The following is a 13,031-nucleotide window of genomic DNA, read 5'->3' on the forward strand; positions in this document are numbered from 1 at the left end:
GAGAGAGAGAGAGAGAGAGAGACTGTGAGGGAGGGTGGGGGGTAGAGTGGGGAGTATCCCAAGATTTATATCTAATATTTCCCAGGTAGAAATGAGAAATGAAAGCTATGAATATGTAATCTTTCCCCTAGTCAGTGTTCTGCAGTGCTCGGTACTTCAACGGTGCCATTCATGTGGCTTTATCGATGATATCAATATTTAGATATGAGGTGTTAATTTAATTGGTGAGATACTGTAGTGGCATCAGTGTTTTCCCCTCCAGACATACAGCTGCGGGAACTGAGGGCTTTCCTAGGGCTGAATGTGTGACAAGAACCCAGGTTTAGCCGATCTTCCCCTACCTGACTGCCACAGATGAGAAAGAGCCACCACCGGGATCCCTCACAAAGTATTACTGCCTCTGAGACACACATGGAGAAAGACACATCAGCAAAGAGAGAGAAGACAGAGAACACAGAGCAAAAAAAAAAAAAAAAAAAAAATCTGTCGTTGTGTAAATTCCTCTGAAATTCATCAGAGCTGAGCGGACAGGCGGTCAGAGCACAAGCTTCACTAACCTAGCTGAAATCATCCCGGGGGGTTTTGGAAAAGCTCTCTAAAATTAATTACCATGGACTGGCTGAGGGCTGGCTAAGTGGTACATGGACTGAGCCCCATCGCTGAGCTGCATTTCTCATTTGTGGTCAAGTGCACCGCTGACACAGTGTGAACAACTGTCAACTGTATTCATAGCACTCCATTTTACTCCTCTCCTACTAATGGAAAAAAGGCAGGCACGATCGGGTCTAACAGAGGTCTAACCGACCAAAAGAGACAGCAAAGAAATAAAACCAACATGAGCACATTAATTTACGCAAATTGTTTCTGTTTTTCTCTGTTGAGCTTGATTGTGTTTTTCAGCCAAGAAGATTTGCAGTCAAAATTTATCAACAAGCATCATGGACAACTTGACATGAAACCATATTTCGGTGAATTACCCCTCTTTGTGAGGATTAGCTTCAGAGATTATAGAAGAGGGATCAAGGTGGACGATTACATAGCAAGGGGGCTGATGCGATTTCATCATCCTGTGTGGGGATGTGAGGTGTTATGCATGAGCCTGCGTGCTCTCTCCTTCAGTTCACCCTGCCATTACCCTTCATCTTTTGCTCACACTCTGAGATGTGTGTGATTTGACTGACAGTGCTCGGTAGATGACTCCCTTTCATTTCAGCATACTGACAACAACACCCTCACTCCCTGTTAGGTTCACCTTGCTTTTTCACTCCCGCTAATAATACGCTCCAAATTGGCATGCTGTCAAGATTCTAACAAGCACATAATGCTCCAGGCTAAATGTGTGCATCTATGTAAGATTTCTTGATCAAAACAATTTGACTCAGAGATAATATGGTTGCAATTCATGAGGCACACAAAATGGAAAAGAAATGGCTCTTTTATATGGAGAGAGGGGTTGCTTATCTTGACGCAATCAGGTAAAAGTGACAGCTGGATCAAAATCATTCCAAGGGTTTTTCTCTGACAAAATACAACACAATGGATGCAATACTAGTATTATCTAATGGTAGCCTCTTTTTATAGAACGTTTTGAACAGGGACTGGTACAGGTGCCACAATCTGCTCCGGTGGAGCCGGGCATGACATTTGTGGTGGACATGAAAGAGCATGGCTCTATAAATCCCGGGCTCCAGGGTTGTGAGTTGGGGAGGGAGATGGGACCCAGGGCCAGGGGCCAGGTATGCAATGCGCCAGCCCCAGCCAAGAGGTTTGCCAGCTGGCCTGGCTCCCCCAGGGCTCCCCCTGCTCTGTCACTGCTGATAAGAGAAAATGGGATTTCCATTGGCTGCTGCTCAGCTTGTGCCCTGGCTAAGACACTGAAAAGAAAGAGACAGAGAGGGAAAAATAGATAGAGAGAGCAAGAGACAGAAAGAAAGACAGACAGACAGATACAGATAGAGAAAAACACAGCGAGATAGAGACAAAAACAGAGAAAGAGTAACTCCCTAGTCATCTATTTGTCTGTCTATATTTCCAGTCTTCCTCCTGAAGGACGCGCCAAGCAGTTTCGTCCCCTGGAGGAAAATGTTTTTTTGTTAAACTGTGTGTGTGTGTGTGTGTGTGTGTGTGTGTGTGTGTGTGTGCAAACGTGTGTGTGTGTTTGTGTGTGTGCAAACATGTGTGCCTGTGTGTGTGGTAGGGACCTGTGTGTGCGGGGAGTGTACCTGCTATGATGTCGACCCCTCTGGAGACTGGGGCGATATTCACGGAGACACCTGTGAGTGCGATGAGAGGAGTTGTCACGCAACCTACGACCGATACACCGATGACTTCTGCTCAGGTCAGCCTGCTGCTTTTGGATGAAAAAAATCCTGTCAGAAATGGCAATACGCACAATAACGCACATTAAAGGCCACTGGGTAGTGTATTGTGTATTATTCTTGTTTCCACTGGAACCATATCAATCTTCTTACCTCTGTTGTTTAATTATTATTCTAAAAATATATATTTTAGCACTCTGCAACAGAACTCTGGAGCATTACTTGGTCTCCAATTTATGCTTGGTAGCAGATAAACAAACATAGTCTATGTTTATTTTCTGAATCTCCCTCTCTCTTTATCTGTTTGTCTGTATCTGTATTGCCCTCTCTATCTGCCTCTAGATCAGCTGTAATCAATGCTAGTCATCCAGCAGCTTAGAAGCAGCCAGACAGCTAAATCCCGTTCAGCCACTAAATTCCTCTCTCATCTTCCCGACACTGCATGTCCTGTCCCTTGTTTACTTTCCTACCAACCTCGCTCCTCTTTCTCACCATCTCCTCCACCCACTTCAGCCATCCAACACGCCAACCTGCTCTGTGTACCCATACCACTCAATACTGATGATTCTCTCTCTCTCTCTCTTTCTCTCTCTCCCTCTCTCACACATACACCACACCCTCCGCCCCTTTTCACCTCGCCTCTCCCTCCTCCTCCTCTTCCTCTTCCCTCCCCGACAGGCCATGGCCAGTGTAACTGTGGCAGGTGTGACTGCAAGGAGGGCTGGGCGGGGAACAAGTGCGAGCATCCTCTGTCCTGCTCCTTGTCTCTGGAGAGCAGTCTGAAGAAGTGTCGAGGAACGTCCAATTTGCCCTGTTTTGGACGAGGTACCTGGCCTTCCCATCCGCTCCTGTTGCCATGGTTACCACAGCAGCAGGCCTGTACTCTGTGCTCACCTTGCACCGTAATATAGGCCATTTTCACCGTTCCAGATCTCTTAATCCATCGTCGAGAAGGCCTACAATACACTAGGGTGCTCATGCAGCGAACAAGTCTGATAGCATCTGCAACGGAGCCCGGAGCTGCTCAGGCAACCATTCACTGCTCCATATGGACTGGACATGTTAGTGTGTCTGTACATATGGGCATGTGAGCGTACGCCTTGAATGTGTATGACTGTGTGTTTGTCTTTTGTATTCTTTTTTTGTGCATGCATATTCATGCACCTGTTCGTGTTTGGGCATTGTATGCTTACACAGTATGTGCGTATGTGGGTGCAGGCGCATGTGCGTGTGTGTGAGTAATGAGCATGGCTGGCCAGCAACAATGTTAGCCAGGACTGGAGCAGCTCTCTCAATAGCCCTAGCCGTGGGTCGATGTGTCTAGATTTATTACAGTGCACTGTATGCTTCATTAGCGGCCCTTCTGGACAGAGGCAGCTTGTTTTCCTGTAGCCTCCAAATGCTTGGCTTAATACTAATATCAGATTCTCACTGAGGCAACATTTGAAGGCAGCGCGTACAAAACGATGGCCTAGGCTGTGTTTCAGTCATTGTCGGCGACACGTACTGTACCTTTGAGTCGGCTGACTGATGACAACAAATTTGCTGGGAAACAGATGAATATGAAGCAAACAGCAAGGCACATTTTAGGGCTAGAAATTTTAAAGCCAGTATGCACCATGGAGAATGTGTGTTCCTTGGTCTGCCTGAACACCGTGCAGCATCTCTCTGTTTTGAGTGCAGGCAGAAGTTGAGTAATACTACTATATTCTCAGTCACTTTTACATTCTATGACTTTTGAACATGGATTCAACAGAGCATGCTGAAGTCTTGTCAAAACAAAGGCATGTGCTCGGCAGAGGCTGTCTCTTCCTCCACACTGGCTTGCGACTCTATCCTCTCCCTTAGACCATCTGTTTTGATCAGATCAGAGAGTACTTCACTCTGACCATTTGTTGGCTTTGACTTATTCATCAATTCAGGGCTGGCTTACCAAATGAAAGATTACTGATATCATTCTACATCTGATTGTTACTATAAATTACGTTTGTCCATAGAGAGCCACAATCAACTCAAATTTCTCTTTGGCCTTACTCAGTGCTGAGTTAGATACCAAACTGCCAGATTTGAGAGCATAGTGGTCATCATTAAGGGTGCCATTAGCTGACTGGTAATCTGCATTGTTGCAAACTTATGGCCATTTGTGAACAAGATAAATCTGCTACTTCTGCAGTGTACCCTCAGGAGTCTGTGAAAGTATTTCTTTTATCTTTATTTTATACTGATGCAGCAGCTTTAATCAATCAGCTGTAGTGTGCTATATGGGCCATTGTTCCATGCACTGCTGCTTCTTTCCTTTGGCCATTGTTGTAGGTCTTAGGAGACTACTGTACCTGGCATAGTTCCCATACTTCAGGATGAAACGACATATCCATGTTAGAAGGGGTACAGAAAAGCCTGCTGTATTCGGCTGCTCTCATAGTGAATTCAGCTTGATGCGTCCTTATTGAATCTGACTGTTAAATGGCTGAGGGTTCACTAATAATGTAGTCCGCAGTGGGCTCCATTATAGGAGGAGCATAACCCGCTTGGTCCCGTGGCTCCCTAGATTTACCATGGGTTAATACAAAGCATTGATTTTCTGTTTCATCTGACTGGGGAGGAGGTCCTTGGGGTTTACACAGCTCGGCCACTGCTGCTATAGTCCAAATGAACACAAAGGAAATACTAAAGGAAGCTCATACAACTGTGATGTATCAACCTTGGCTCTTTGCTATGGAGAAAAGGAGAACTTTTGGCACTTCTTTAGCACTAAAAAAACAGGACCATCGGAGTTTCCATTCTCCAAAGATCCCATTGCAGCCGTAACTGATTTTTGGTCCTGACTTGTGGGACTCACAGGATCTAACAGGACCCCAGGGGCAGAACTACTGCACTGTTTGGTAACACACTTGTGAGGCACTGAAGTGACTCATGGTTAGAGTCAGTAGCCACCATTTTTAACTTTATGTTGAAGTAGAAGCAGTAAGAAGTAGTAAGACTTTATGCCCAAGTATAAACATGTTCGCCAAATGGAGGAAAATACTTCACCATGGAGCGACGATGTCATTTGTTGTGATCGTTCACCAGATGGCTTACCAGGAAAAGAAGTGCAATTCAACTCAGCACGCAAGTTCAAGTCTTTTTAGGGCCCTTAATCACCATTTACAGTCTCAAAGGGCTTTACAGGCCCACAGTTTATAGAAAACAAAACAGCATGCCCTGACCTGAAAAGTCATGGCGGGCAAGAAACATAAACGACAGCTACAACTAATAGTGCCACTTCTTGTTTACACCCATTTGGGCTAGTTCTTGTTTTGTGCTGTGTTAGTTTCGTGTCCTATTGATACATCACCCATTCATCACACTTTTCCACGGCAGAATCTAGTTTCGTTCGCTCCATACCAGGTCCATAACAACAGGGTAGAGCAGGCAGGGTGCTCCCCCAACATAATGAAACCGCAAAGATTAACTTGTGCTGGGAGAGTTAATTAGCTTTAATTCCTCCAGCAGTACCTTTAAATGATCTCCAATTGCTGCTACAAAATGACACTTTAAATTACCCTGTGCAAAAGAACAATTAATGGGATCCATAAATTCTTCCCTTTAAAATGTGCATTTGTTTTTCAGCACAGCCATTCCAGTCAATGCCAAACAGTGCTGTGGCTTATAAGCACTGATGCTGTTAAAAGTGCATATTTCCATCACCTGACACAGCAAGACATGGACATTTTCCTATGCATTCGCCTGAAGTAATTTCTGACAAGGACTCTTAATGGATTTAAAATTATAAAGCTGCGCACCACAAGAATCTGTATTTCCCCCTCCAGTTTAAGTCAGTAAACAGTGTCCAGCAGATACTAAATGCAGTGACAATACACCATGGATTCCCTCTGCCCCCTCATCTTTACACACTGTCACTGCTTACTCTTGTGTGCAGTCACTGTTCACCCAATCTGTCCACATAGCATAAAGACTGGGACGGTAATAATAAAGGGTGCTTGTGTGTGTATGCATTTGAACTCATGTTTTTATTTCATTCATTAGCTTGTTGCCCTCTTATCTCTCTCGGTTTACTGTCTGAGCATAATGACATAATGGCTGGAAAGAAATGACTGTAAAACAGGGTTCATTAGAAGGCACGGAGAGAGGGAAAGTGAAAAAGAAAAAGAAAAGAGAGCAAGACTTCTGCGGGAAACACAATGAAGGGAGACAGGAAGCAGGGTGGGAGTGTAAGAGAGAGAGAGCAAAAGTGAAGGAGACAGAAGTAGAAAATCACTGAGGCATGGATGAATGTGGCTGGTACAGACAGCAGCTTGAGCGGAAAAGCCTTGAAATTCGAAACAGCAGCTTCTGAGTTTTTCTTCCTGAGAGGTAGAAGCCGGGATCTTGCAGATAGCACACTCTTTATACTGTGGTATTTCCTCAAGGAAACACCTGCTTTTATCATCTTTATGCTGATTCTTGGGATTCCTTTCTCTGTCCTCTGAAGTCTGGCCTACAGTAACTATCCTGCAAGTTTGCCTGTTAATTGTTAATGCTACACGCCTTCAGCATTAACATACTTGCCATACTTAACGTTAAGACCAAATGTACAACAGTTTGCGAGTGGCAGTGTGAATATGGATGTGAAGTGAAGCTGGTGGTGCAATATCCTGAAATGACTCATTGGTGTTGAGTACAATATATGTTAATGATAACATCCTGGAAACGAGGCACATGCAGCAGCGTTGGATGGCGGCAGTAATAATCTCCTATACATCTGTATGTATGGAGTATTGTACACCCTTTGTGTTTCTTGTTTGAAATGAATGCCACTTGCTGAATAGATCCTGATTATTTGTGCACTCCAGTAAACAACCAGAAGGGTGGGATTCAGCTAACTGATGGCATTCCACATGTCAGATCCACTTAAGTGCTTTTGTAATTCAAATATGACGGACTTGCCAATTCAAAAATCATTGTGTTCCGGCATTCTTAAAATAAAAGTAATCTTGTGTCCAAAATCAGAACATTTTGGAAGCCATACATTTCATAAATTAATGACAACTGATACTGGTTCAAAGTTGATGCTCTATGTTATTACAGTATTGGAGTTGCAGTATGTGGTTATACAGCATAGATGATATTTGTAATGATGAACTTCTCTCCTCTTCTCTCCTATTAATCTCTCGGCTCCCTGACCTTTATCTTCCTGTTTGTTATTTAAGGGCTCGTGAGAACTTGAAGGAAACACTATGCTGTATCTCACAATCCATACTTGTGATAAAATAGGTGAATAGAGTAGAAGGGTACAATATAGTGTGACAGCCTGTAGCGTTCGACTGCTCTGAAGGGAAGAGAATTTAAAACGTCAGCTTTGTAGATAGAACACGTCGGGGATATAGGAAATTTGATGTTGCTGTAGCTCCAATTCATGTCTGTGAAATATTATTCCTATTATACTCAGACCTGTAAGGCTCTTCATGCTCTCTTTAAACACTTTGACCGCTGCAGTAGTATCCTCCTTCCTTTGGGCATTTTATGATGACTTAATGTCATCTTGATCCTGCAGACTGCTTGCGTCTTGACAGATGATTTTAAATGACCAACTACTGCCTGATGCATTTAAGAAATGGTCATCATTTACAGTTGCACTAAATAACACATGAATACCCTGCTCTAAAAGGTAATCAGTCACAACTATACAACTTACTGTTTATCATCCTGTTGGAAATTATGATTGGGAAAGGGGGCGAGTACCGTACGGACACAAAGACAAAGATGATTATGGAATTTAACAAACCAGGTCTTCTTGTGCTTTCCAGAATTTAGTAGACAGGATAATAACAAAGACCTGTCAAGCTGTCTTGGGATGGCAAAAGATATAAGGTGCAGTGTTGGTGGAGTTTCTCTTTTTTTTTCCCCCTTCCCTTCCCTTGCATGATAGATGCTGGACTTTGGTGCTAATGGAATGCTTTAGCCAGAAAAAGGTTTTCATTCACACCACAGGATGAGACGTAGCACAGAGGGGCCTGTCATTAGATCGGATTTATCACGTTTGGTGTGATGCTGGAACCATTGCTGACTGTCACAGCAGCGAAAACAGAGTCAAAGGCAAAGAAAAACGCCGGCTTTGGAGATAACAAGTCTGCCAAACCGCTCCGGAAACGGCAGATCCAGCCTGTTAAATGATAAATGTCTTTGAAAATCTCTTTTGCAATTTGAAACAGTTCTCCTAGTCACTCCCAAGGTCCTGGTTTAAATTTGGTCACTTGTGGCTGTTGACGCCACAGCGGATATCAGTGACAGTTTATGCAAAGAGTGTGTGAATGAAGCCGTAGGGAACTTATATATGTTTAGATTTCACACTTCAGCCCTGATGTTTCTTGTTTGGACAAACACAGTCAGTGTTTCAGGCCATCACCCACTGATGTGACCTTGTCATTAAGGTGTTATGTGACTCTGGTTAGACAGGACAAATACAACACACACACACACACACATGCATGCATGCACACTGGAGCAGGCGGCTATGATGACCACAGAGATAATCGATAAGGCAGGGGTGTTATGACATCACCGGTTGCTAGGGTAACTGAGCCCCCGAAGCAGACGGCGAAGTGTTAAATGTGAGTGAGGCAGGAGGAGAGGTTTCTAGACAGTGTGTGTGTGTGTGTGTGTGTGTGTGTGTGTGTGTGTGTACCAGGTATTATTAATGCTGTGGGGACGGAAATCTGTTTACACAGTCATATTGTAGGGATTCACCTCCCTTATGGGGACGAAAAACAAGTCCCCTTAGCAAAATCATTAATTTTAGGGTGAAGAATTGATTTAAAGGTAAGTTAATTATACGGTTAAATATTAGGGTTAAGATTAGGGTTAGGCATTTAGTAGTTAGGGTTAAGGTTAGGGTATGTCTTAGGGAAATGAATGTAAGTCAGTGTAATGTCCTCTGAAGTGATGGAAGCATGACTGTGTGTGTGTGTGTGTGTGTGTGTGTGTGTGTGTGTGTCTTTTAGGGGCCATAAAGAGTGCCATTACACTAAGCAGTGACAGTGAAATGGCACAGATTATTCATGAGCTGATGCCATCAATTGTGTGGTCGTCTAGTAAATTGATGTTTTACACTATTTGTGTTGACCTTGGCGCTCCTGTTTCTACACAGTGAGTCATCAAAAGACGGCACGAGGCACACACACTTGTCATAGATAAGTTTTCAATATTGTTATTTATCGGTGCTAAAGGGAAAACTTACCCAGCAGGGCTACAAACTGGGGAAAACACTCCAAGTGAATTATGATTGCGCAAAAAGGAAACACCCAGCTCAATAAAAATAGGAGGAAGAAGGCAGAAACACTCACAAGCACCATGTTTTTACCATCTGTCTTCATCGAGCTGGGTAATTCCCTTTGTGCAATTATTTTTCACGGAGGGCAGCTTACCTGTTTGTAGCCCCTCTGGGTGTCTTTTACCCACAGCGTCAGTAAGTAGGAACATTTAAAAAATGTCCAGCTGTGGGTTCTTTCCTCCTTATTTTGTTGAAACATTGACCACACAAATATTCATGTTTACTGCATCACATTTTATGTTAGGAATTACACAAGCAAGTAAATGAAAAGTTGATCTGGACTGCACTTTAGGCTTCATTCTGTTTCTTTTTTTTCCCCCAAAACTATTGTCATTAGTATTATATTTACCACTCAATTACTAAAAAGTAAAAAACAAACCCCAGAATAAACTCAACCAGCTATTTTCCTCGTAACTCTCAGTGGATTATCTGCAGCGGTGCAGTAAAGGCTGTATTGTGCTGAAGATATTTCTGAAAAAAAAAAAAAAAAAATGAAGTCAGTGTTATTGTTTTCACATTAATTAGACCTTTGTGCTGGCATCAGGCATTGTGCTGTACATATGTTGTAATTTCATGCTAGGCAAAAACAAATACTAATGTTTTTAGCAGCAGCTTTAAAATGTATTTTTATGTAAAAACACAAAAACAACAACTGTGAGTGCTGACGGAAAGGGGAAAGGACTAAACAATTGTTCCATTAAACACTGAAGTCCTGTTATCAACTTATGAACTGTGTTAAGGGCTCAGCCACAGTTACCTCACTACCGGTTTGCTTACATTTTGATTTATTGAAGACACTTCAAAGGAAAGGTTTCAGAAAGGTAATGCATTTCATGTACACAAAAGAGTACGAGACGGATAAGACATTTCATATAGACTAAAATTGTAAGAAGGGTGAATCTGAGTCCATTTATAGTCAAGTTGAACTGTGAGAAAGTAAAAAATGATCAGCGAGCAGGTATGCTGCACATATCTGATGATTGGATCGCTAGTTTGGAATAAATGATGCCTTTCAAATGAGCTTCACCATTTGCCGGCATGCTCACTCAATCTGTTCCCCTGTGGCCATCTTCACTAGAGGCTCCCTGATTGAAGTGGGATTGGAACATCTTGAGGTGTATGTGTGAGTGTGTACACGTGTGTGTGTATGCTCCCTGTGAGTGTATATCCCAGTAAGTGATTTACATATGAGATAGCTCCATGTGGCTGGAAGGAATGTTGTCAGGCAGATTAACTCCAGTTCAGAATCAGTCAATGCACACTTCTCGGCATGCAAATGACCTTCCTGATTAAGGGGCTGGAGAAAACTGTAAAAAAAAAAAAAAAGCAGGATTGCTCAACACATTTCATGTCAACCAGCACTAAGAAACACTAGCAGGATCAGAGATGAATAAGCTCCAGTGTTTTTTTTTTTTTTTTTTATAGGACAGTGTCAGTGTGGGCAGTGTACCTGCCACCCGCCTGGGGACAGCCGCGTCCACGGCAAGAACTGCGAGTGTGATGACCGTCAGTGTGAGGACCTCAGTGGAGAGGTCTGCGGAGGTGAGCGAACACACACGCACACCCAAACGCACACACACCACCTCTGCGTCCATGAAGGGTTTTTGTAAGGGCTGCAAGAGGAGGAACGGACGGGGGTCGATAGAACATGGCATTAGCCAGATGGCAAACCCACATTTTAACATTAGTACTTGTGCTGTCCTTCAGCACACACACATTAGAGGTTGATTAGAGCAACTGTTCATGCATGTACTGACTGACTGGACAAGATCACGCACCGCACCCACAGGTCCCGTAGGTCCCATAGGTCCTTGATACATTTTGTCTCACACACGTACGCATTCGCTTTGAAATTATGCCAGGACCAGACACTGATTTTGAAGATCAATGCGATGTGATCCTGTCAGCTCTCTTTGAAATCCACAGGCACACCCCTCTGAACCTCAGAATTGAATTTTAGAGGAATCGCTCTGAGCCTTTGAAGCCTCTCTTACTGCTCTTGGGGAAGTTTGTGCTCTTAATTTGGACCGTTTAGCCACGGCCACTGTAATGGAATGAATGGCACTAAAATGTTAGAGAGTAGATTGGAATTGACATTTCCTGTTGCTGCTGCTGTCAGAGAGTGAGCGAGAGAGTGAGCGAGAGAGAGAGAGAGAGAGAGAAAGAGAGCAGGACAGACGGGGAGAGACAGAGAGATTAGAGGAAGTCAGATGGAGGAATCCTGTGCCAGCTGGGTTGGGGATTCTGAAGCCACTGAAGAAGAACAAAAATAGTGAAGAAGGGTTACATTCACCTACAGTAAAACCAACATTGTCTGCTTTGGAAAAACAGGCCAGAGTGTTCTTCAAGCCAAACAGCCTTATTCTAAATAGTTTCACAGGAACTATGGGCCCCAGTGGAGACCATTTCCTTATTTTGTTCAGCATTTTCTTCAGCAAACAGTTGTTTACTTTAGCAATTATATGTTTCCCTGAAGGGTAATCTTTGCTTAGAAGACATATAGACCTCATGGTGGCTCAGTGGTTGACATTGTTGCCTCAGAGCAACAAAGTCCAGGGTTGGATTCTTGGCCCTGGTCCAGGAGTGCAAGTTTTCTTCAGGTTTGCATGTGTGTGCTGCCACAGTCCAGAGATCTGCACATCAGGAGGATTGATCACTCGGAATTGCCCACGTGTGTGTTTATCTCTGTTTCCATCCAGATTTTGCACTTACTGTAAGAGCATTTTTAAAATGTTTGTGAAATATGCAAAACAATGTACATATCCGTCATCTACATGTCATCATTTTGTCAAGTAAACTGTTTGCGGCAGCATTTCTCACATTTGCTTTGCTCATTAGTCCAGCTTATCCACCTCAGCTAAGTGTAGAAAACTTTTTTTTTTGTAAAATTTGAGTTTTTGCCAAATTTCAGCATTTTTTTTATGCACAAATTCCCCATTTTCAAAAATAAATAAATAAATAAATAAATAGTGGAAGGAAACCCTGCTTGTGTGTTTGCCTTGTGATGGGCTGGTGAGCAGTCCTGGGTGTTTCCCTGTCTTCTGCCCAGTGCATGCTGGGATGGGCTTTTCCTGAGCAGGTATGGAAAATGGATGGACCGATGATGCACGGTATATTCAGTCATACTATATTCATGAACAGGTCTGGTGTTTGGCTCCCAGTCTCTCCCCCACTCAAAATGCTGGAAAAGTAGGGCAGCACGACACATGCATGATTTGCCAGCTCTCAAGGAGTAAACAGAGTGCCGGTTTTGCCAAGTGCACTGACAAGAGTGAGGAGGTGTGATACTTTTCCTGTACAGCTGTATGAAACATGGGAGATGCTTTGTGTACAACACACTTGAACTCTGTTCCATGTTCAGTTTATTCCCTCTCCTTCTCTGAGACAATGTCTTCCCACACACA

The 13,031-nt window shown here is 43.4% G+C and overlaps 1 protein-coding gene across 1 annotated transcript in view; it reads left to right on the top strand.

Moving 5' to 3' along the window:
* itgbl1 (integrin, beta-like 1) overlaps positions 1–13,031 on the top strand; it is a 36,354-nt gene that overhangs the window by 15,238 nt on the left and 8,085 nt on the right. The window contains exons 6-8 of the mRNA XM_030081168.1: positions 2,198–2,338; positions 2,997–3,143; positions 11,053–11,169. Coding sequence (XP_029937028.1) covers positions 2,198–2,338; positions 2,997–3,143; positions 11,053–11,169 — 405 coding nt within the window. The remainder of the gene's footprint in view (positions 1–2,197; positions 2,339–2,996; positions 3,144–11,052; positions 11,170–13,031) is intronic.

Source organism: Myripristis murdjan, chromosome 21 (genome assembly GCF_902150065.1).
Source record: "Myripristis murdjan chromosome 21, fMyrMur1.1, whole genome shotgun sequence".
NCBI classification, from domain to species: domain Eukaryota; kingdom Metazoa; phylum Chordata; class Actinopteri; order Holocentriformes; family Holocentridae; genus Myripristis; species Myripristis murdjan.